This window comes from Lissotriton vulgaris, chromosome 12, assembly GCF_964263255.1.
Source record: "Lissotriton vulgaris chromosome 12, aLisVul1.2, whole genome shotgun sequence".
Lineage (NCBI taxonomy): Eukaryota > Metazoa > Chordata > Amphibia > Caudata > Salamandridae > Lissotriton > Lissotriton vulgaris.
The window spans coordinates 575,721,847-575,743,451 of NC_141700.1; the positions used below are offsets into that span (position 1 = coordinate 575,721,847).

At 45.6% G+C, this 21,605-nt stretch overlaps 1 protein-coding gene across 2 annotated transcripts in view; it reads right to left on the reverse strand.

Annotated features, from left to right (window-relative positions):
- The window catches only part of LOC147677779 (fatty acyl-CoA hydrolase precursor, medium chain-like), a 239,564-nt gene that overhangs the window by 129,452 nt on the left and 88,507 nt on the right, over positions 1-21,605 (reverse strand). For both annotated transcript variants that reach the window (XM_086945440.1, XM_086945441.1), the window contains exon 5: positions 313-446. In XM_086945440.1, the coding sequence (XP_086801566.1) occupies positions 313-446 (134 nt within the window). The remainder of the gene's footprint in view (positions 1-312; positions 447-21,605) is intronic.

Consider the following 21,605-nt stretch of genomic DNA (forward strand, 5'->3'; position numbering starts at 1 on the left):
TCTATGTCCGTATATTCAGATGGACCCTTAGAGGCTTTTGATATTAGAAGAATTACTGGTTGTTGGTGGGTTCTGTTGTCTTTTGTGTAGCTGTTATCTATTACATGTATTACACACTTTAAAACTGTACATTGTGTATGCATGTTATCATGCTTCTTGGAACATTATTTTATTGTTTTATGTATGATGTATTTTTTAAATGCACTTTCATAATGTTTCTTAAAATGGAATAAAGGTTTTCATACTGATACTGAAACGGACACTGAATGCCAAACTAATGATTTGCTGTGGGATTTTAAAACCACATCTTACCTGAAATATCCAAGGGTGCCGAGTCGATACTGAATTGATACTACAACCACGTTTTCATAGGCGGCTATAGCTGAGCCATCATACATCGAAGCCCCTCCCATTACTAAGCCACCTCCATGAATAAAAACCATCACCTGAAAAGAAGAGCAAATATGCATCCTTAGAATGTTGGCTAAGTAGTATGAATTAAAATCTAATGTATGCTCTTACACAATTTGAGATCAAAGAGACTGCTATGTGTACATATACAAATCCTTTTATGACTGACCAACAGTTGCACTTACTTAAATAGCCGCACTAATAACCTATGTGGTTTGATCAGTGCCGGCTCGTGTAGGGCGTTCTACCGGGCGGTGACGTGGGGCGGGGGCGGGGGAGGGGCAGGGTGGGGGGTGTAAAATACTGCAACGGACGATTACAGGTAAGTAACATAAAAAATAAATAAAACAGTTGCGCGCACTGCATTGCATTTGGCGTTGCAGCGCGCGCAACAAAATTCATTTTATTTATTTTTTTGTTACTTATTTGTAATCGTCCGTTCCCGTATTTTACACCCGCCCACCCTGCCTCTCCCCCGCCCCACGTCCCCGCCCAGTGGAACACCCTACACAAGCCGGCACTGGGTTTGATATTCATAATTCTGTAGTAGGGGATCTCTGTGTATAGTCATAATCTAGTGAATAGTCCCGCCCATGTGCGTGGACCCCGGAGCAATCAAAAATAATCTCTAAAGTGTCGAAAAAATGCAGAACTGCACAGACACTTAAGAGAGAATTTAAAGACATATAATGCAGCCTAAAAAAGGCTACACTGTCCAGTACTTCAGCTAGAAATTCCACCAAAAATCCATAAAAACAGCAAAGCCTGTCCAGATTTCCATTGTCTACAGTACAAACCCCTCTGGAAGATAGAGAGGAAGGCATGGACAGACAAGCCCCATAGGCTACCATTATGTGGCTCAGAATAGGATACTGTGCCTTTAAGAGAACATTCCAGAACTTCACAGTATCCCAGAATGCCTTGCAGGTCTCTCTTACTTTCAGTTCTTTTTTCCGGCTCCTGCAAGCAGGACCCTGGAGCATTGAGCTCTCCCTTTTCAAGGGTTTTGTTGGTGTTTTTTCACTAAATTCGATTTTGTGTACTTTTAAAGTACTTTGGTGTCTTTCTTCTTGGTTTTTTGCACCCTTTTGTTGTCCATAATGCCTGCATTATTTGACAAATGCCCGGAGTGCTCCAGGAAGAAGGCCAAGACAGACCCCCATGAGGTCTGTATCCTCTGCCTTCCCTCTTCCCACATCCCTGAGGAGTGTGAGATCTGCCAAGGTTTCTCTGGCAGAACCCTGAAGGACAGACTGAAGATCAGGCTTCAGGGACTGGAGGAAAGAAGACAGAAGACGCAAGGTGGGTCTGGAGGGGCTTCTTCTGCCCATGCTGAGGCCCCAGGGGGGCTCCCCGGGGGCAAGAAGCCCAGCACACTTCCCCATTCTCCGTCTGGGTCGGTGGCACCCACCAAGACGTCGAGGGGGAAGTCCAAGGCCGGCTCCCCATCTCCCCAGGGCTCTGGGTCGAGAACACGTCACCCGTCGACGTCGAGGGACCTGCACAGGCCGCCGTCGAACACAGAGACTTTGTCATCGTCGCTGTCTTCGGCGTCGACGTCGAGCTCTCGGCGTCGACAGGATCGGCGTCGACGCTCGCCGCCGAGGCGATACCGTCGATCGCCGTCAAGACACAAGGCTTCATCGTCGTCGAGGGGATCCTCGTCGTCGAGCCCGCCGTCGACGCAGAAGCACTCGCCGGCGAGAAGGAGGCGTTCGCCATCGAGGCGTAGGAGGTCCCGGTCGACGTCGAGACGATCCAAGACGACGTCGAGGCGGTCGCCGTCGAGGCGCAAGAGATCGCCGTCAAGACGCAGAGGGTCGTCGTCAAGGTGGTCCGGGTCGACGTCGAGACGCGGCAGCTGTTCGACGCCGAAGAGAAGGAGAAGGTCGACGCCGAGGGGTCGCTCGATGTCGAGGGGACGACGGTCGACGCCTGAACACCGGTCGGCGGTGTCGAAGGATCGTACTACGCGGCCTAGGGCTGTGGGGGGCTCCCCTCAGCCCGGGAAGGATGGTGGGTCACCGGGATCGGTGTACTCGGAGGTGTATACTCCAAAGAAGACTGTTCCGCCTCCTCCTCCGCTACCTCGAGGCCCGCGTCCGAGGACTCCTACCCCTCCTCCTTTGCCTCCTCTGCCTGAAAAACCTCCACCGATTCCGCCGAGGTCGGTCTCGTTGCCAGATCTCCCGACCCCTCCTAAGAAGACTCCTAAGTCTAAGGAACCACGTAAGCCCAAGTCGGCCACCCCGGAGAAACCGGTGGACCGGCCGAGGCCCAGGAGATCGAAGTCTCGCTCCAGACGGAGGGAACGATCGAGGAGTAGGTACAGGTCCTCCACCCGTTCCAGACGGCACCGTAGGAGACATAGATCCAGGACCGGTACGTCTTCTAGGACCCGCTCCTATTCCCCTACTTTGTCCGATTCCCCGGAGACTAGGGTGTCTCCTATCGATGACATCGGTACATTCCAGGAGGTTCTCCTGAGGGGGGGCGCGAAGTTGGGTATCACGGTGACGGCTCCTACACCTACGACGTCCGTGATATTCGAGACTTTGCACAAGAAGCACCTGTCTCGCCCTCTGTTGCCATTGGTTCCGGGACTGGTTGAACCGGCACAAGAACTATTTCTTACACCGGCGGTGGTGAAGGCCGCCCCGTCTAGACTTTTGAAAAAGTACAGGGCACCGGACTCGGACCCTGCCTTCCTGAGGATGGACCCGGTCCCCGACTCAGTGATAGTTACGGCGGCCAGAAAACAGCATTCTACCTCCCCGTCCTCCACCGTGCCTCCAGACAAGGAGAGCCGCTGGATTGATTCGGCGGGAAGGAAGGCATGTGGGACTTCTTCAACCACAATGAAGGCTTCCAGCGACTCGGCATTGCTGGGACGATATGACCGTGCGCTTTGGGATTCCATGGAGCAGTTCGCGGACCTTGTACCACGTGAAAGGAGGGAGGACTTCATGGAAATTGTCAAGGAAGGGATGCTGGTCTCGAACCAGGCCATCAGTGCCGCGGCGGATATCGCCTTGCTAGCTGCACATGGCTACTGCCACGGTATCAACCAGCGCCGTCATGCATGGCTCAGGCTTACGTCTCTCAAGCCTGAGGCGCAACAGCGAGTGGCCAACCTGCCGTTTTCCAGGGACACGCTCTTCGGTAAACACGCAGATGACGAGATGGCCCGGATGAAGGCCGAGGCTGAAACCCTGACGGCGGTGGGCTTGGAGAAGCCCAAGGACAAGAAACCCTACTGCCAGTTCCAACGGCGGTTCGGCTCGCAGGGGAAAGGAAGAGGTCAGCCTTCGGGACAACAGCAGCAGCAACAACAGCAGCAGTTCCGAAGACCTTTCCAAAAACGTCAGAGGGGTAGAGGTGGACAACAGCCCTCTACCGCGAACAAGGGCCCAGCCGGGTCTCGACCCTGAGCGGTTACTTCCCCGTCATCCGTTACCCACTCCGGTGGGGGGAAGCGTTCAATCTTTTCTGGCAGAGTGGAGAAAAATTACTCAGGACAAGTGGGTGCTGAATATTGTTTGCAATGGATACAGTCTTCGGTTCATCAGCCCTCCTCCAGCGATCCCTCCGGTCAGCTCGCAGTATCAACTACGCGAGCTCCAGGCGGAGGCCGATATTCTGTTAAGGAAAAGGGCGATAGAAGACGTACCTCTGTCTCAAAGAGGAAGAGGTCTGTACTCCCGGTTCTTTCTGGTTCGCAAAAAGGACAAGAACGAGTTCAGGCCCATTCTGGACTTGCGGCAGGCAAACAAGTGGATTCGCAGAGAAAAGTTTCGCATGCTGTCGTTGCATCAGATTTATCCTCAGTTGCAACAGGGGGACTGGCTTTGTGCCATAGACCTACAAGATGCGTACTTCCACGTGCCCATCGCGCACAAGCACAGGAAGTTTCTGCGGTTTCAAGTCGGCACCAATCATTACCAATACACGGTGCTGCCTTTCGGACTGAAGTCTGCACCCAGGACATTCTCGAAGTGCATGGCAGTGGTAGCGGCACACCTAAGGAAAGGCAAGGTGTTTGTCTACCCGTACCTGGACGATTGGTTGATCAAGGCCTCCTCCTTCTCAGAAGCCCAAGCGGACTTCCAGAAGACGTGCGTTCTCTTGAACAAGTTGGGGTTGCACATCAACATGTCCAAGTCTGTCCCGATCCCGGTCCAATGTATTCAATACTTGGGGGCCACCATCGATACGCTGTCAGCAAGCGTGTCTCCTTCGGAGGAGCGACGGAGATCGATCCTTCGGAAGGCTCAGGCTCTTATGACCGCTCCATCTACAACAGTGAGGACGGTGTCTTCTCTACTGGGGTCGATGGCCTCTTGTATCTTCATCACTCCTCATGCACGACTACACATGAGACCTCTGCAGGAGTGCTTGGAGGACCAATGGGACCAGAGGAGAGGATCTTGGGACGACAAGATACGACTGTCTCTGCATGCTCTTCAGTCTCTGACGTGGTGGTGTTCAGCAGAGAATCTCCTCAGAGGAGTTCCCTTCCACAAGGACATTCCTACTCAGACGATCGTGACGGATGCTTCTCTCCAGGGCTGGGGAGCGCATTCGGGGGACTTACAGATCCAAGGCACGTGGTCTCAGACGGAGTCCACGTATCACATCAATTTCCTGGAACTCAGAGCTGTTCACTTGGCGCTGAAGGCCTTTCATCCGTCCTTCCGGACCAACTCTCTGCTTGTACAGACGGCCAATACGACCACGATGTATTACCTCAACAAGCAGGGGGGGTCGAGATCGCGCACCCTGTCTCGGGAGGCGCAGACGATCTGGCACTGGCTTCTGGCAAGAGGATTGACGATAACGGCTACTCATCTGCCGGGTGTGCAGAATGTTCAGGCAGACGCACTGAGCAGACTGATTCTGGAAAACCACGAGTGGGTCATAAACGACGACGTGCTAGGAGAAGTCTTCGCAAGGTGGGGGACTCCAGATGTAGATCTGTTCGCCACCGCCGAAAACAGCAAATGCCGATACTTCGCCTCCAGGTACTACCAGCAAGGGACGCTGGGGAATGCACTCTGGATCAACTGGTCGAACAGCTTTGTTTACGCTTTTCCGCCCATCCCTCTGATTCCAGCGGTGCTCATCAAGCTGTCCCGGTCCAGGGCACGAATGATCCTGATTGCCCCGGAATGGCCCAGACAGTGGTGGTTCACGGACCTTCTACACCGGTCCCTCCTTCCACACATACGGTTGCCGTGCAGGCCGGACCTTCTCACGAAGTTCGGGGGGCAGATGGTGCACCCCAACCTCTCATCCTTGAGTTTGGCGGCATGGCTCCTGAGGTAGTGCAATATGGCCATTTGAATCTACCAGTAGATTGCATGGACCTACTGAAGGAGTCTAAGAGGCCCTCCACTCGGACGTCCTACGCTTACAAGTGGAAGAGTTTTTGTATCTGGTGTGTGTCCAGGAACTCTGATCCTACGACGTGCAAGGAAGATGTCATCCTTCCCTACCTTCTACATTTGGCGCGATCTGGCCTTAATGTTCACTCTATTAGGGTTCATCTCGCTGCATTGACTGCCTACAGGAAAAGCCCTTCACAGACTTCCTTCTTTCAGATCCCTGTGATCAAAGACTTTTTGGAAGGCTTGAAGAAAGTGTTCCCTCCTGTCAGGCTCCCTTCGCCTTCATGGGAATTGAATGTGGTGCTGTCCAGTTTGATGAAGGAGCCTTTTGAACCCATTCATAAGGCTTCGTTACAGCACCTGTCCTGGTGGCCATTACATCGGCCCGCAGGGTAAGTGAAATTCAGGCGTTATGTTGTAATGAACCTTATACTGTATTTCATGCTGCTAAGGTTGTAATGCGTACTCACCCTAAATTTCTTCCCAAGGTTATTTCTGACTTTCATGTCAACCAAACTATAACTTTGCCTACGTTTTTTCAGAATCCTTCGTCTCCAGCGGAAAGGTCCTTACATTCCCTGGATGTTCGGAGGGTGTTGAAATTTTATCTGGATAAGACTAAAGATATTCGTAGGTCAGACCAATTGTTTATCAATTACGGGTCAGTCAGGACGGGTCTTGCGACCTCTAAGCAATCCATTTCTAGGTGGATTGTGTCCTGCATACAACTATGTTACCAGAAAGCTAATAAGACCTTAGGGGGTAAGCCTAAGGCTCATTCCACCAGGGGCAAAGCGGCCACGACAGCTTTGCTCCGTAATGTGCCGATTGCAGAAATTTGCAAGGCCGCCACTTGGAAGTCAGTTCATACCTTTGCTAAGCATTACTGTCTGGACGCTGATGCCAGAGCAGATGCTCAGGTTGGACAGGCTTCGCTGCGGAATTTGTTCGCACAATAGTGGTGTTGGTTTCTTTTCTCCACCGCCGCTTTGGTGTGGGGATGGGCTTGCCATTCTATTCACTAGATTATGACTATACACAGAGATCCCCTACTACAGAAGGAGTAGTTTCTTTTCTGTAACTCCAGTTCTGTAGTAGGGGTATCTCTGTTATAGTCATAAGCGCCCGCCCTCCTCCCCGGTGGAGAGATGTTCATGTAAAGAATGCTACAGGTTGGGCGTGTTACGCCTTCAAAAAGAACTGAAAGTAAGAGAGACCTGCAAGGCATTCTGGGATACTGTGAAGTTCTGGAAAGTTCTCTTAAAGGCACAGTATCCTATTCTGAGCCACATAATGGCAGCCTATGGGGCTTGTCTGTCCATGCCTTCCTCTCTATCTTCCAGAGGGGTGTGTACTGTAGACAATGGAAATCTGGACAGGCTTTGCTGTTTTTGTGGATTTTTAGTGGAATTTCTAGCTGAAGTACTGGACAGTGTAGCCTTTTTTAGGCTGCATTATATGTCTTTAAATTCTCTCTTAAGTGTCTGTGCAGTTCTGCATTTTTTCGACACTTTAGAGATTATTTTTGATTGCTCCGGGGTCCACGCACATGGGCGGGACCATTCACTAGATTATGACTATAACAGAGATACCCCTACTACAGAACTGGAGTTACAGAAAAGAAACTACTCCTTTCTGCAGTGAGCAAAGTATGATAAAGCAGTTGAAAGAGTTGTTCTCATCATCTTCTGATCTATTTTCACAGTAAGGGATGCACTGTGCAGGTGGATACAAGCGTTTTGCCTGTGGGCTGGAAGGGTGGGGGCCGGTTTTGTCACTGCGCGCCGGTTTTGCTACATTGCTGCAATATCGGCCCACTGTAACAGAAGCAGAAGCGGCGGTGCTTCTTACTAGCACCCCCTACCTGCTCCTAGAGCCAGTCGAGCAGCAATATGCCAGGGCTCATTGCTGTTACCAGTCCGGCCCTGCATGTGTTAGACCTGACAGCCTTACTGTGGTCCTCCCCCAATGTTTTGCCAGCCTCCCTCCATTGTTCTGTACTCGATTCTGCTGGCGTTAGGACTCTGAACACTTTTCAACTGCTAACCAGTGCTAAAGTGCTTGTTCTCTCACCCGTAACAATGGTAACATCAGCTCATACCCAATTGACATATTTAATTTACTTATAAGTCCCTAGTAAAGTATACTACATGTGCTTATGGTCTGTAAATTACATGCTACTAGTGGGCCTGCAACACAGATTGAGCCACCCACATAAGTAGCACCTTAACCATGTCTCTGGCCTGCTATTGCAGGGCCTGTGTGTGCAGTTTCCTCCCACTTCGACTTGGCATTTAAAACTACTTGCTAACCCTTAAAGTCCCCTTTTATTACATATACGTCACCCCTAAGGAAGCCCCTTGGTAACTCAGAGAGTAGGGTGCTACGTGAATACAAGGTAGGACGTGTACTTTTTAGGGTTTACGTGTCATAATAGTGACAAACAGCTAAATTAGTTTTTCACTGCTGTGAAGCCTACTCCTCTCATAGGCTAGCATTTGGAATTTCTTAAAATAGCTTCAAGCAGTAATTCCTGATCATAAAGGAGTAGCTTTTTCATGTTTCATATCTTTGGAATGGTAATGATAAATACTCTTTACTGGTGAAGACAGATTTAGCATTACTATTTTAGAAATACCACTTTTAAAAAGTGGACATTTCTCAGCTCTTACTGCCCTGTATGTCTCTAATACACATCTGGGCGAGGTGACAGTTCCCCTTTGTGCATTCCTTCCAGACAGCTACAAACAAAGTAAGTGCTGGGTGTGATTGAGCACCTATCTGCATTCATCTGCATACTGATCGGTCTTACTGGGCAGATGGGAGGAAGCGTCTCACACTTACACTTCAAAGGATATTGGCCTGACCCCACAGAAATTACAGATACCCCCCATGGATAGACTGGAGCCAGAGTTGAGTTGAAAGAGATACTGGTGATCTTCAAAATCACTCCTTGAAGTGTACCCCACATCAAAGGCATATAAGTACTGGGACTCCGACCCCCATCAAATGAGAACTGGTGTGGTGTACTGTGCAAAAAACTCAACTGGACTGCATTTCTGGAAGGACTGCTGCTTGTTTATTGCCCTGCTTTATTTCATTTATTCCTACAAAATTCAGTATCTCAACCTCTACATGTTGGTTTGTGCTTGTTTTGTTCAAAATATAGTAATCTATTTTCTAACCTGGAGTTGTTTTTTTTGTGTGTTGTATTTATTGTGTTGTTGTGTGAGTTATTACACAAATACTTTACACATTCCTTCTAAGTTAAGCCTGCCTGCTCTGTGCCAAGCTACCAGAGGTTGAGCACAGGATAATTTAGGATTGTATTGTGACTTGCCATGACTAGGATTGTCGTCCCTAGTTTTACAAGGTGTATACCTCTGCCAACTAGAGACCCCATTTCTAACACCGGTGGCAGTGATAGAATAGGAATTGTGTTTGTGCAGTGCTTTACAATAGCTATGTGCACACTATCCATCCACATCTAAGAGGATTTCCATTTTTCTTCATTTTCCCTTCTTGGCATTTTGATCCTTCCTCTACATCAAGTGGAGCCTCTGAGTTTGAGCTGGCCAAACTGGAAAGTTATACAGTGGTCTAGTTTACCTTCTGCAGGGAGATGGGGTCCTTGCCCCAGGAGTCACCTAGAAGGTGGAATTCCAAACAGTCCTGAGGGTCTGGGCAGAGTCCGGCTCCCAAGAGAATGATGCTTTAGAGGAGCCGAGACTGCATCTTCTGAGGAGCTCCCTGTAGTGGAAGAGGGGGTAACTCCTGTATTTCAACCTTCAAGGAGAGCAGATGCAGAGTATCCTCCCATGGCCTATCCCCAGAGGAGCTTAGGAAGTAGAAGGAGGAGAGCGAATTCAAGCTACAGATGGTGAGGCTAAAAATAGCGGCTGAGGAGAAGAAGGCTGAGCGGGAAGCCAAGCAGGCTGCAGCTGAGAGAGCCCTAACTGGGAAGAAACTTTTGTTGGCTCACGAACTGAGTCTAAAGGAGCTTGAGATCAAAGCCAAGTCTGATTCCAGCAGAGATGGTGGCAGCACACATACAATACCTGATGGAGAGAATAAGGTTTGTATACCCAAGGACTTGGTGCCCAGTTAAGTGGTGGGAGATGACATTGATAAGTGGATTTCTGCTTATTAAGTTGCACTGAATGTACACAGGGTTACTGAGGAGCACTGGGGGAAGGGCTACCAGTGGGCTTGCAGCACTGACTGCACCCCACATAAGTAGCCCATTAATCATGCTTCAGGCCTGCCATTGCAGGGCCTGTGTGTGAAATCTAATACCTCTTCGAATTGGCATTTAAAACTACTTACCAAGCCCCTTTGATTTCATATATGTCACCACCCCAAGGAAAGCCATTGGTAACCCAGAGGGCAGGGTGCGATGTAAATAAAAGTTAGGACAATTACCTTTATGGTTTACCGGGCCTAGTAGTGACAAACAGCTACATTGTTTTTTCACTGCTGCGAGGCCTACTCCTCTCATTGGCTAGAATTGGAAATTCCTTAAGATATCTTTAAGTTGTAACTCCTGAACAAAAAGGAGTAGCTTTTTCATGTGTCATATCTTTTGAATGGTAATGATAAATCCTCGTTAGTGGTGAAGTCAGATTTAGCATTACTATTTGAGAAATGCACTTTTAGAAAACAGACATTTCTCTGCGCTTAACAGATACCAAACCAGCACACCATACTTACTTACCATAGGTGCTGTTCTTGCCTGGGAGAAAATGAACTCTTTTTGCCCAGTCACCCCCAATGATACTGCAATTCTTTGACTCTCTGCAGTCGGACACTGCTAAACAGACCCAATGCAGTTCTGTGTCCCCTAAAACATCTTGAAATTGGCTAAAGCCTATTTGGCATATTTAACTTTCCTATAAGGCCAAAGTACATGGAGTCCTGAAATATACTCATAACATGGGAAGTTAAATGGCAACTATGGACTAAAGCAGTAGTATTGTGGCATTCACTGATGGACAAGACAAACATTACTCCAAGCCTACTTTTTATGTTGCCTTTTTTTTTAAACTGCAACCGACCTGTCAAAATAAAACCTTTGAGAGGAGGAAATCTACCCTGTACATATTGATACATCACTGTATGAAGACTTTCTAACTCCTAAGGCAGGATGCTTATTATTTAAAGGTAGGACGTGTATGCATTTACAGTTGATATTTCCATATAGTGACTAGCCCCCAGAACCTCTTTTATTCTGTAGGGAGGCTGGCTGACCCATAGAGAGACAATTGGAAGCATTATTAACTACTGGTTCTGCTATCTCAGGGCAGGGGCTAGCTAGAAAAATTATTCAAGAATGTCTTGTTATAGGACATTTATTAAAACCTCAAATCATTGGTGAAATCTAATTTTTAATATGTATTAAAGAAAAAGACTTTTAGAATGTTACCATTTCCATGCTTGAAGCTCCTATAAGTTAAAATTTGCATTATCCTGCAACTGTCACCCAGTTGGTAAAGGGCCCTGGGGAGGAGTAAAACCTACTTCCAGAGCAGATACAATGGCTTGCTTGTTGGAAGGTGTTTTGTTCCTCTGACAAGAAGACCATTTGAGCATTGCCCAGGAACTTAATTTACTTCAAAAGGGACTACCCTCTCAAAAGCAGATGGCAGACTAAACCTGCACAGCTCCCTATTTTGTCTTACTAGTCAGGCAGGAATCAAACCCAGTGGAAGGAAAGCTGCCACCAGAACTGGTTTATGGTGACATCTAGAAACCCTAGTCACACCTCTGGGTGGGCACACAGCCTCTGCACAAGCAAAGACAGGTTTCTCCAACTTGAATTTAGTGAATGAGAACCACTGCGGGATTGTCTGCAGTAGGGCACACATGAACTGCTGCAAAAGTGTGTAATGTTTTCCCTGGTAACTTTACCCTATTTGTTAGGCAGGGTCCAGGAGTCTCCCCTCCCCCAGACTAGCTTCAGGAATAAATGTGTTACCTCAAGACATCTTCTTCAGAACACTACTGGACCTGACCTGGACCCTGCTGCTGGTCACTGTTGGGGTGAGTCTTGATACCCAAGTGCAGTTCCTGAGGTCCTGGGACCCTTGGTTGTACCTTAACTGGTCTTCTCTGAACATCCCTGAAAACAATGATTTTTGGAGATTGTTGGCTGTGAAGACTTCTGGAAAAACAGGACAAGCCTGCCAAGCCGATCTGCCCAAGAGGCAATGCTGATGAGCTGAAAAACCTGGTTTCTTGTGCTTGCGCTTTTCTGCAGCAGCAAATCCTAATCAGCAGCCCCTAACTGAGAAGGTATCTGCTTCAAGTAGCCCTCTTCAGAAGCAGCCTGCAGCCTTGACCCACTGGAGGATTCTAAGTTTTGGTAAAAGAGACTGAATCGGAAGGTAAAAAAACTTGACTGTACGAAGGTGCCAAAAGTATCTGACCGGTGAGAGGACTTCCCTGGTTGTAAAATATTAATCTTCCCACTTGGAGCTTTTTCTGGGACCTCATCCAACGCCTAACAAACATTGTTGAGCTCTCCTTACCCTATATACTGCTGCACTGACCCACTGAAGGATTAAATGTTTGACGACTCAGGGCAATAAGAAGATTAATGGGTGTAATTCAGCGCTTAATTTGTGTAGGTGGTTTTTAGGGGTTGGGCTCTGGCCCTCATTTTTGGGGGACAGGGAATCTCTGCTCAACAATATTTGCCCCAGAATAAGAGAGAGAAGCAGAAAACAGAAGGAGGGAGAGAAAGTTATCACAATATTAATAAAAGGAAAAAGCAGACTTGAAAAATAATCTATAACAGCAAGACAAGGAGATAGGATCTTTTGAGAAGTAGGAGAAAGAGGCATGTGGTCCCTGCTTTTTTTGCTTGCAAATTAAACACCGCAGTAATTAAATTTTTCACAGAGAGTGGAAACGCAATGTGGTAATGCTGGGATGCCTTGTGGACCATGTTATTCAGTGACAATAGGATGAAGCAAGTTTGCTGGTATGTCTATGCAGACTGAGAGAAGAGGAAGAGAGGGGAGGCAGGGGCAACAGGAGGTCAGCAGACAGAGGAAAGAGGGAATAGGTGACAGAGTGTGGTTAAAAATTCACAAGGAAGGATCAAAGACCTGATTGCCAGTCAAACACTAGAGAATCAGGTTCAGGTTCTCAGTGATGGCATCCATATGTAGGAATCTCAATATCATCCAGTAGAATATGTGCTCTAAACAGAGTTATATCACTTGGGGTATTTGTATTGTTTATGAGGCAGGATGGATGTGGGTGTCATCACATTTAAAATCAACTGGGACTGCTCAAGGAGCTGGGGCATACACAGACACTGAAAAGACTACACATGAGGGATAATAGATTAGGGATGCTGCAAGGCACTGGGCTTAGGGATGATTTAAATGATCTAATTCTAACGTTTGACCGTGGGTGGGGAAATTAAATGAACCCATTGTAACATAGGTCAAGAAATGTCAGCCCTGTGTTTGAACTTTTCTAGACAGTTTGTATGGTTAAATATGTGGGCAGTATATGGATCTTATATGTTTACAACAACTTCATTAGACTCTCAAATCCATCTCTGGGAAAGAGTTCTAAACCTATTTCCCATTTTAAGTAGGTGTTAAAAAGATGGAGGACGTTTTACATAGTTTTCATCCTCACTCCTTTCATGCTGGCTTAATCCTGGCATTGACTGGAAGATGATGGAGAGGTCTGCCTACAACTTTTTTAATTCAAACTGAGCAGAATGTTTTTCTTATTTTCTATGACCGATATCTTAATAAATTAGCAAAAGCAAAATGCAAATGAGAGTGTTAAATGTATTTAACAACCTCAAGTGTATTTTGACTAATCATGATGACAAAAAGCTGTCTATGTACTTCAAAGTGTAAGCAAAAATAACAGCCAAAGTTCTAACAAAAAAATATGTCTGATATATTCCTAGTCTGGCTATATAAAAGATAGGTGTTTCAGGTACAGGTCCTAAAAGCACTCTGCCTATTACAAAAGTGCTTCTTTCCTCACTGAAAAGTAAATGTTTTTGAAAAATATACCAATTCCCAATATGTTATGAGCAGTAAAACATTGGTGCTTCTGTTAGGAAGCCGATGAGTTGCAGAATAGAGATGAAAAACATGGTGCTAATCTTGCTGGAAAATTAAAGCAATAAGGGCATATTTACAATGAAATGTCAGAGAGCAGAGCTGCTCTAAATTTGGCAGTGCTGCCCTCTGCCACTTCCAAAACACAGGGATGTGCAGCATTTACAACAATACAGTTCACCCGTGTGATTTCCCTAGTGTTGGTGCTAAAATTAGCTGCCTAGCGCCAACACAGGCATCCTTGCACCATAGTGCAAGGATGCCTGTGTCACAGGGAATGATTGATTATGCGCAGGAAAGAATCCCGTCTTGCACATAAACAATCCATAATGGCTATTTGTTACTCCTAGACGTGCCACAGAATGCAGCGCACATGGAAAAAGCAAAAACTATTAGAAATGTAAATATTTCTCCTCATTTCGCCATTCATACGCCTTCTCTTGCATGGCGCTGCCTCAGATTTACCCATCATTGTAAATCTGGGGCAGCATCAAAAAGCAATGGGTGTTGCGGTTGAACGCCAAAACAGCACCCATTGCTCGCCCATTTCACGCTAAGTGATGCATGTAAAGTGGCCATATTTACAAGGTGGTGTCAAGACACAAAAAGTCACCTAACACTGCTTTTTAAATATGGAGAAGGAAATAGCGCCACCAAAACGTCACTAAAAGTTACGTTCTGGTGGTGCTATCCCCTGTTAAATATACCTCTGCATGTGTTAATCCCTGTAGGGAGGTTGTATCAAATTAAATTGAGCCCAAGTTGAGATTTAGTATAACTAAGATTTTAAAAACAAAAGTATGAGGAAGAATTGATTGATCAAAAGGGTCATTCGGAGTTTATTCGGCTTATGATGAACACACCCTCAAAGGCAATAAAACTACAGCAAGAAGAGACATGGTTATTTTCAGATGAAGATAACAGGGTTAATTTAAAAACGGTTCTTAACCTTCAGCTCTTCACTTAATTGAAGAAGGGTTTGGGAAGTCCTGAGGGTACATGGATGTTGTTAAGATCCTGAGTGTACAATAGAAGAAGTCCTCTTGCCTTGTTTTTTGCTCTTCTTTACATTCAAAATAAAAGGTTGCAACCCTACGCACTGAATATGCCACCTTACCACACATGCTTTTTTTCCGCATGCAATTACAACATGTTTGTTACAACGACTGAGTTGTAACAATGCATGCCATTACTCCACAAGTTGGAACAATGACTTGCTCTGGGGGGGACTGGATGTTGGCATAGTATAATTTACTATTCCAACTCCAGTCTGTGCAACAGTAGTTCTGACTTGTGGAGTAATGGCATGCGTTGTTACAACGCTGTCGTTGTAACAACCGCGTTGTAATTGCATGCTTTGTTCCGGATTTTTAAACTTCAAAAGCCTAACAGAGCCATGACAAGATACACTATTAGCGAGAGGATACCTTATGCTTCATATGGTTACACTAAACATTGGTATATTGTTTAAAAAAAGAGACAACAGAATCCTTAGAAGATACAATGTATAAGTGTCTGCTTCAGAAAAAAGAACAACATACAACAGAAGTATCACCATTCTGCAGATTTGCCCTGCAGTGCTCCTGATGTGAAAGGGACGAAAGCCATTACCTAATCCATGGTGGATGTATAGTATAAATTGAGTTTAATTTTTGCCACCAGAGAAATACCTAAAACTGTTTTTTCTTGAGGAAATCTCATTCATGTTCGGAACAGTTTATCTGAAAGGACACATGTTTCTACTAGTCTACAATAAGTTGCACTGGAGTGTGAAATATACTTATCTGCTTCCAGTATGAGGTGTCCTGGATGCGGCTATGCCAAGAGTCACCAGGTAGGAAGAGGTTGTCAGCTGGGTATGCAACTTTTGGGGAAAGGGTCTGAGGAAGTTTGGGCAGAGGGACAAAGATGCTGGTACTATTGGTCTTATAATAGATGCAGCTTGTTTTAAAAATGTTGTTTACCAACAAGAGGAGCCAGTGGAGTTCCAACTGGATGGGGGTGATGTTAACTTATTTCTTCAGGCACTGAATGAGACATGCTGCAGCATGGAGGATGTCCATCAGGCTGTCAGGGAGGCAATAGAGAAGAGCGTTTACACCTTCCAGATAGAAGCGTATAGGGATTTAAACAGTAGTTCTTAAGTCGCTTTCTAAGAAGAATTGTCTCAATATCTTTGGATGAGAGAGCAAATATGACAATGTGTTTGTTTTCTTGCTTCTGTATTTCTGATGAAAACTGCACTCTTCCATCTCTCACACAAAAGGTGATGGGAGAAATGCTTGTAACAAATCTAACTACTGCCAATCATTCGTGGTAACATTCCAACCAATCATTCTTTTACCCATCACATTCTTTTACCCATCATGCCCCTTCACTTTGGACTCAGTCATATGCAAATCAGTCTTGATCTTGCTACAATAGGAAGAGTCCAGCCCAAACTGCCAGGCTAGGTCCTCCCTGAACTGGAACACAAGCAACTCTAGACCATATTCCCCTTGATTGAGGCTAGTCGTCATGTGTAGCTTGGTTCCAGTGGCACAGTGGGCACAGGACCCATGTCTGGGCATACCCTTGACCTGGACATGCTTTTGCCTCCATCAATTATGACAGAAACCAATACTATGAGAGTCAGTAAAACTGAGAAAGGGGAATAATAAGCACAAAAAAACAGAGACACAAGACACTACCCCTCTGACTCATCAATACTGATGGGCACTGACATCTGCAAGTTGTAGTGGGTATTTAAAGGAAATAGATAGTATCTCATTAACCTTCCAAGGTAGTTCTGTCCACTGTGAAGTTATAGTTAGGAGCTAGTTACCATAGGAAATGTCTTTTTGAGTGCTAATAACTTAGGTGCCGTTTGACAAATCTTCATGAAACTTGGTGTGATCTGTCCAGTGTGGGCCAAAAAAAGGGGGTCACAGATCCTCATTGGAGAAGTTACAACTGCAAAAATAAACTAATGTGTTTTAATGAAAGACCGAATGTTAGAGGCATATATGGAGTATCGAAGCCAAACCACACCTGACTTCAACCCCACTGACTGTGAAGCTTGGCATTCAAAGGAGTGGCGACTAGCCTTCCTGAGAGTGTCAACATTTTCACTCCAGGTTAAATCAGAATTTTGCATCAAAAAGCAAGTGCTTAAATGTTTGACTGAAAAGCCAGATGCTGTATCAGCGACACAATCTAATAAAAGTGAGCTTCCACACAATATATTGTTAGGAACACCAATTTACCCCAATATAGGCCTAGGTAGATGCACAACCTTTTACCTACATTTGTCCTACCTTGTTCCACATAACGGCTTTGGCGCTGACCTTTTACCTAGTTATGTGCCGAATAGATGTGTGTTTTTTTTGAAAAGCCAGCGTAATTTATTATGCATGATGAATCTTAGTATCACAACAGGATTACCATCTTCTGTATAATAACTCTGTACAAGGGTCATCACTATCGTCATCCTTGTACAACAGGCCCACAGTACCATTTTAGGTAGATCCCCTGAGGTTACCTTTTGGGTATATAAGCACCGCATTTTTCGCTGGGCAAACCAGAGGAGAAGCTTCCATGCTGACACGAGACAGTGAGGTCCGGCACGCAGTTCCAGCACGCAGTGGTCTGGCATCCCTTGTGGGGTGTCCAAATCGAGACCAATACGGGGGGCCTTTGTTCTTTCCCATCAGGTAATGGGGTTGGCTCTTTCCTAGGGGGATTCTTGGCTCCAAACCTACATACATGCTAGGTACACACTAGGTACACTTAGGTACACTTAGTTAGGGTTTGCATCTTAGGAGTACGCTCAATTACTGCCATGTATCGATATGCCTGCATGTATTCACTGTTTTAGCACCATGGTAGGATTCTACCTTTTATTTGCTGTGCTGGTGCTTGTAATCTTATACATATGTGTCTGTCTAATGATTGGCACAGCAAAAACATTTGACACTAGAATGACGCTGCTTCAATAAATACTTTTTGAAAACGTCCCCATCGTTTATTCTGTGTATCTCTCTGAGAATAACTAAGCACGAGTGACTGGGCGAAAAGTACAGCACTATTTCCACTATCCCTGAGGAGTTCGAGAGTTGTCATGTTCAGTGGCTGCCAGAAAACTATTCACTCCTTGGTAACGGTCATGGGCTTATAGCGCACTGTGAGCTAGATGTCAATAGACATATCCTTCAGGGGAGTCTGGAATCAGTTAAGACACCAATCCCTTAGCTTATGTTATCCAAACAATGCGCAGAACCTGTAGATTCATAGGAACAATACAACATGGTGCCCAATGTGGTTTGGTTATTATTTAACAGTCAAATCTGAGTAGTTCAGTTGTGCTTCCTCAGAGACCCCTATTCACAGTTACCCAAAGACGTATGGGGTGGGAAGGGAAAATTCTGCCACAGCTGAGAAGGTATATCCTATGTATCCTATGTATTGGCTGTAGGTTTGTACAAGCTTTGTTCAAGTTTGAAAGATTATAGTTCCCCACACTGTGCATAAAACCTGACAACTTCAAAGAAAATGTCTGTCAAAAATGCGCTGCAGCAGCAGTAAATGCAAATGCAGCAGAGGAAGGAGAGCAGGAAGGTGCTCCTAACATTTCAGAGAATTGTAGAAAGGAACTTATTTTAAAATTGGCAGATTTTGAGGTCTCAGCCTTAAGTGGGACCGTAACCTTCATGATTGAGGCCCACAAGGCATACAGGACAGAGGTGTTCTATTCTTGGGTTAAGTTCCCTCCTGCAGATGCAATATCACATACATTTCAATCTTATATTCCAAATGAAATACCAGAAGAATACTCTCCAAGAGAGGAAATAAAAGTCCCATTAACGTACCAAAAGCATATAAACTGGTTTAAAGGCGCCCTCCCCATACCACAGAAAAAGTTAGACTTAGTCCGCTCAGCAGAGACGGAGCAACCAGTCCTAGCCGCTTACATACCCATCCAGAAATTGATACATCGCTAGCAGCAGACGTACGTCCAAGTCACAAAGTGAAGTTCGTAATGCGAACACTCACATTATAACTACAAGGGTAACTCCTGCGGGTCAATTACAAGGGACTGCAACAAAAATCACCCCACAAACGTTGAACGCGATTATGGGAAGAATGCCCACCAAACATGAGCAAATGCCATTCTGGATAGCACAGAAAATAACACAGCTTGAGGCAGTTTTTCCTCATACAGGCCCACAAGAACAATACAGAATACTGACAATTTGCTTGCCGATGGGGATAGCTCCCCCAATAGAGGATTGTACCACTTGGGGTACAATCTTCGCTGCCGTTTATACCAGAATGCACGGTACCCCCTCAATGGCAGTAATACCAGAAGTATTGAAACAAATATAGAATGAATATGGGGCACAACCTGCCTTGGACTTAGGGATGAAATTGATAGGCAATTTTGCACAGGTATCAACAATCATGTTGGCTAACATAAAAGGGGAGGCAGCAGAGGTGACTATACGCCAATGCCCAAGGGAATGCATTCCTGCACAACAGGAGCAAGATTTACCAAAAATTATTGTAGATGCCTATGCGTCACTGAGTAGAGATAATTTAGGAGCTAGACCAGTGAAACCCCAATTGATGAGGAATCCTTAGAAGGATAACTCCAAGCAAGCACCCGATTCTTCTAAAAAGAAATTGGATAATAAACATACAAAAAACAAACGAAATGCATCACAATCAAAGAGTGGGTCTTCTCAACAGGAGCCATCTGACAGGAAATATAACCTTAGAAACCCTGACAGGTATCAGGATACTGATACACGTTCCTCTCATTCCTTTCAGGGTTCATCCAAAAACTCCCAGAGGGAAGGAAGGTCAGAACACAGATAAGAAGAGTGAGCAAAGTCAAGAGACACACATCGTCTTTCAGAATAAATTATCAAAAAAGAAGATAAACCTAAAACTAAACCTCAGTTTAAAAAGAAGAAAGTAGCTGAATTTAAAATAAGAAATGCCCAGGCTACTGAGGACTCTGCTTCTGAATGGGGAATGGGCTCTGATAATGCTAGACAATGCAGCAGAAGTAACAATAGCGCTCCAGAACCTGATGGCATTTCTGATGACATCAGCATTGAATGAACATATCACGGTGGAAACACCTGGGGGGTGGCATCACTCTACACATGTGCCCCCAGAGGGTGAGCTTTGGGTGTCAGGCCTGGATACCGTCTTGAGGCTCCCCTGCGTTAGTAACTATGTTCTGCAACTTTGACACCATTGTATCCCATTGAAAAGCTCGAGGAAACGTACGGATACCAAGTAGGTCCTCCCTACGCAGAGTAATTCCCTTCGCCTTAGCCCATTTAAGCAGTGCTGCATTAATTAATAACTTTGTGCGTAAGCAATACAAAACATCACTAGATATCTCAAATGGATATTCTGCCAAAATATAGCACCTGAAAGCAGATATTTGGCAGCATTTCCAGCCCTAGGCTCGGAACTCCAATTTTGTAGACTGCCCAAGGGCACTAGAATAGCCTTGGGTTGTTCCCATCAAGAATATCAGAGCAGTACACCTCTCCATATCATTCCAAGGGAAATTTGATTGTGGAGAGGAAAAACTGAGACTCAAAGCAATCCTTAACAGCAAGAGAACTAGGCTCAGGTGGCATTTGGCTCAAACACCTATACGGGGTCCAAAGGGCACTTAATAACATGCCAATAAGGTCAGTAGGGGGCCGTACTCCTTATGAGGTCCTGTGTGGGACAAGAAGGTGGGTACCCAACCTAGATTGTGGCAGCACAGTGGCGGATGAGAAACCGTTTGACATTAATGATCATATGGCTGTTTTACAGGAACTCAATAAATTCCGGGCATTACAAAGCAACATCTAAGTAAAAGGCACCGCCACTGGGGAAGTGAAGGTAGTTCCAGCAAGACCTGCCTGGGTACCGAAGATTGGGGATCTGATCAGAGAACAAATAGTGGACAAGGAACAATTTGGGCCATTTTACAGAGTGCCTGTCCCTGTCCTGTTTGTTGAAGGAACAAGAACTGTACTTCTTCCTCTTTTCGCCGGCAAGAAAGAAAAGATATTCATCTCAATTGATCTGATTAAACCACATCATGTGGCCGATACTGGATAGTAGGCCTCATGGGCTCCTGGGTAGCCGTTAATCTCCTCTCACTACCATACAGGAAGTTAAGAAAGATCAATAACGTTTGAAGTACAAATGAAACACAGATTTCAATTCGGCATAATACCGCCATCTATGTGAATATGTCTCAAAATGAGTAATCTGCCAGTTCTACAAAAATTGCTGAGCTACCAAAGATAGATCGAACTGCATCTGGCTACTACATCAATTTCAATACCTTTTCTCTGGATCCAAGAGAACCTGAGACACCGCCAGCTCCTGTTCCGCACAAAGAAAAAATACGATATTTCTACCTTTGGCTGAAAAATGCTTAATTTGCTACACCCTGGCTACAGCTCTGGATTGAAATTGGTCTACTCTTCCTAGTCCTTTGGATTGGTTTTGTGAGCATCTTTTTCCTGCTCCTGAATGGACATTATCTCCCAGAACGCTTCGCAGTACAACATGTGAACTTGGTTCTGAAACCACATGCATCATCACACTTTGAACAGAGAGACCTGTCCTCAGTGAACATTACAGATAGTTCAAATTTCTGAGGGAATAGTATGGGATAGGTTTGCAGATGATACATTTGGTCCTACTGAACCTT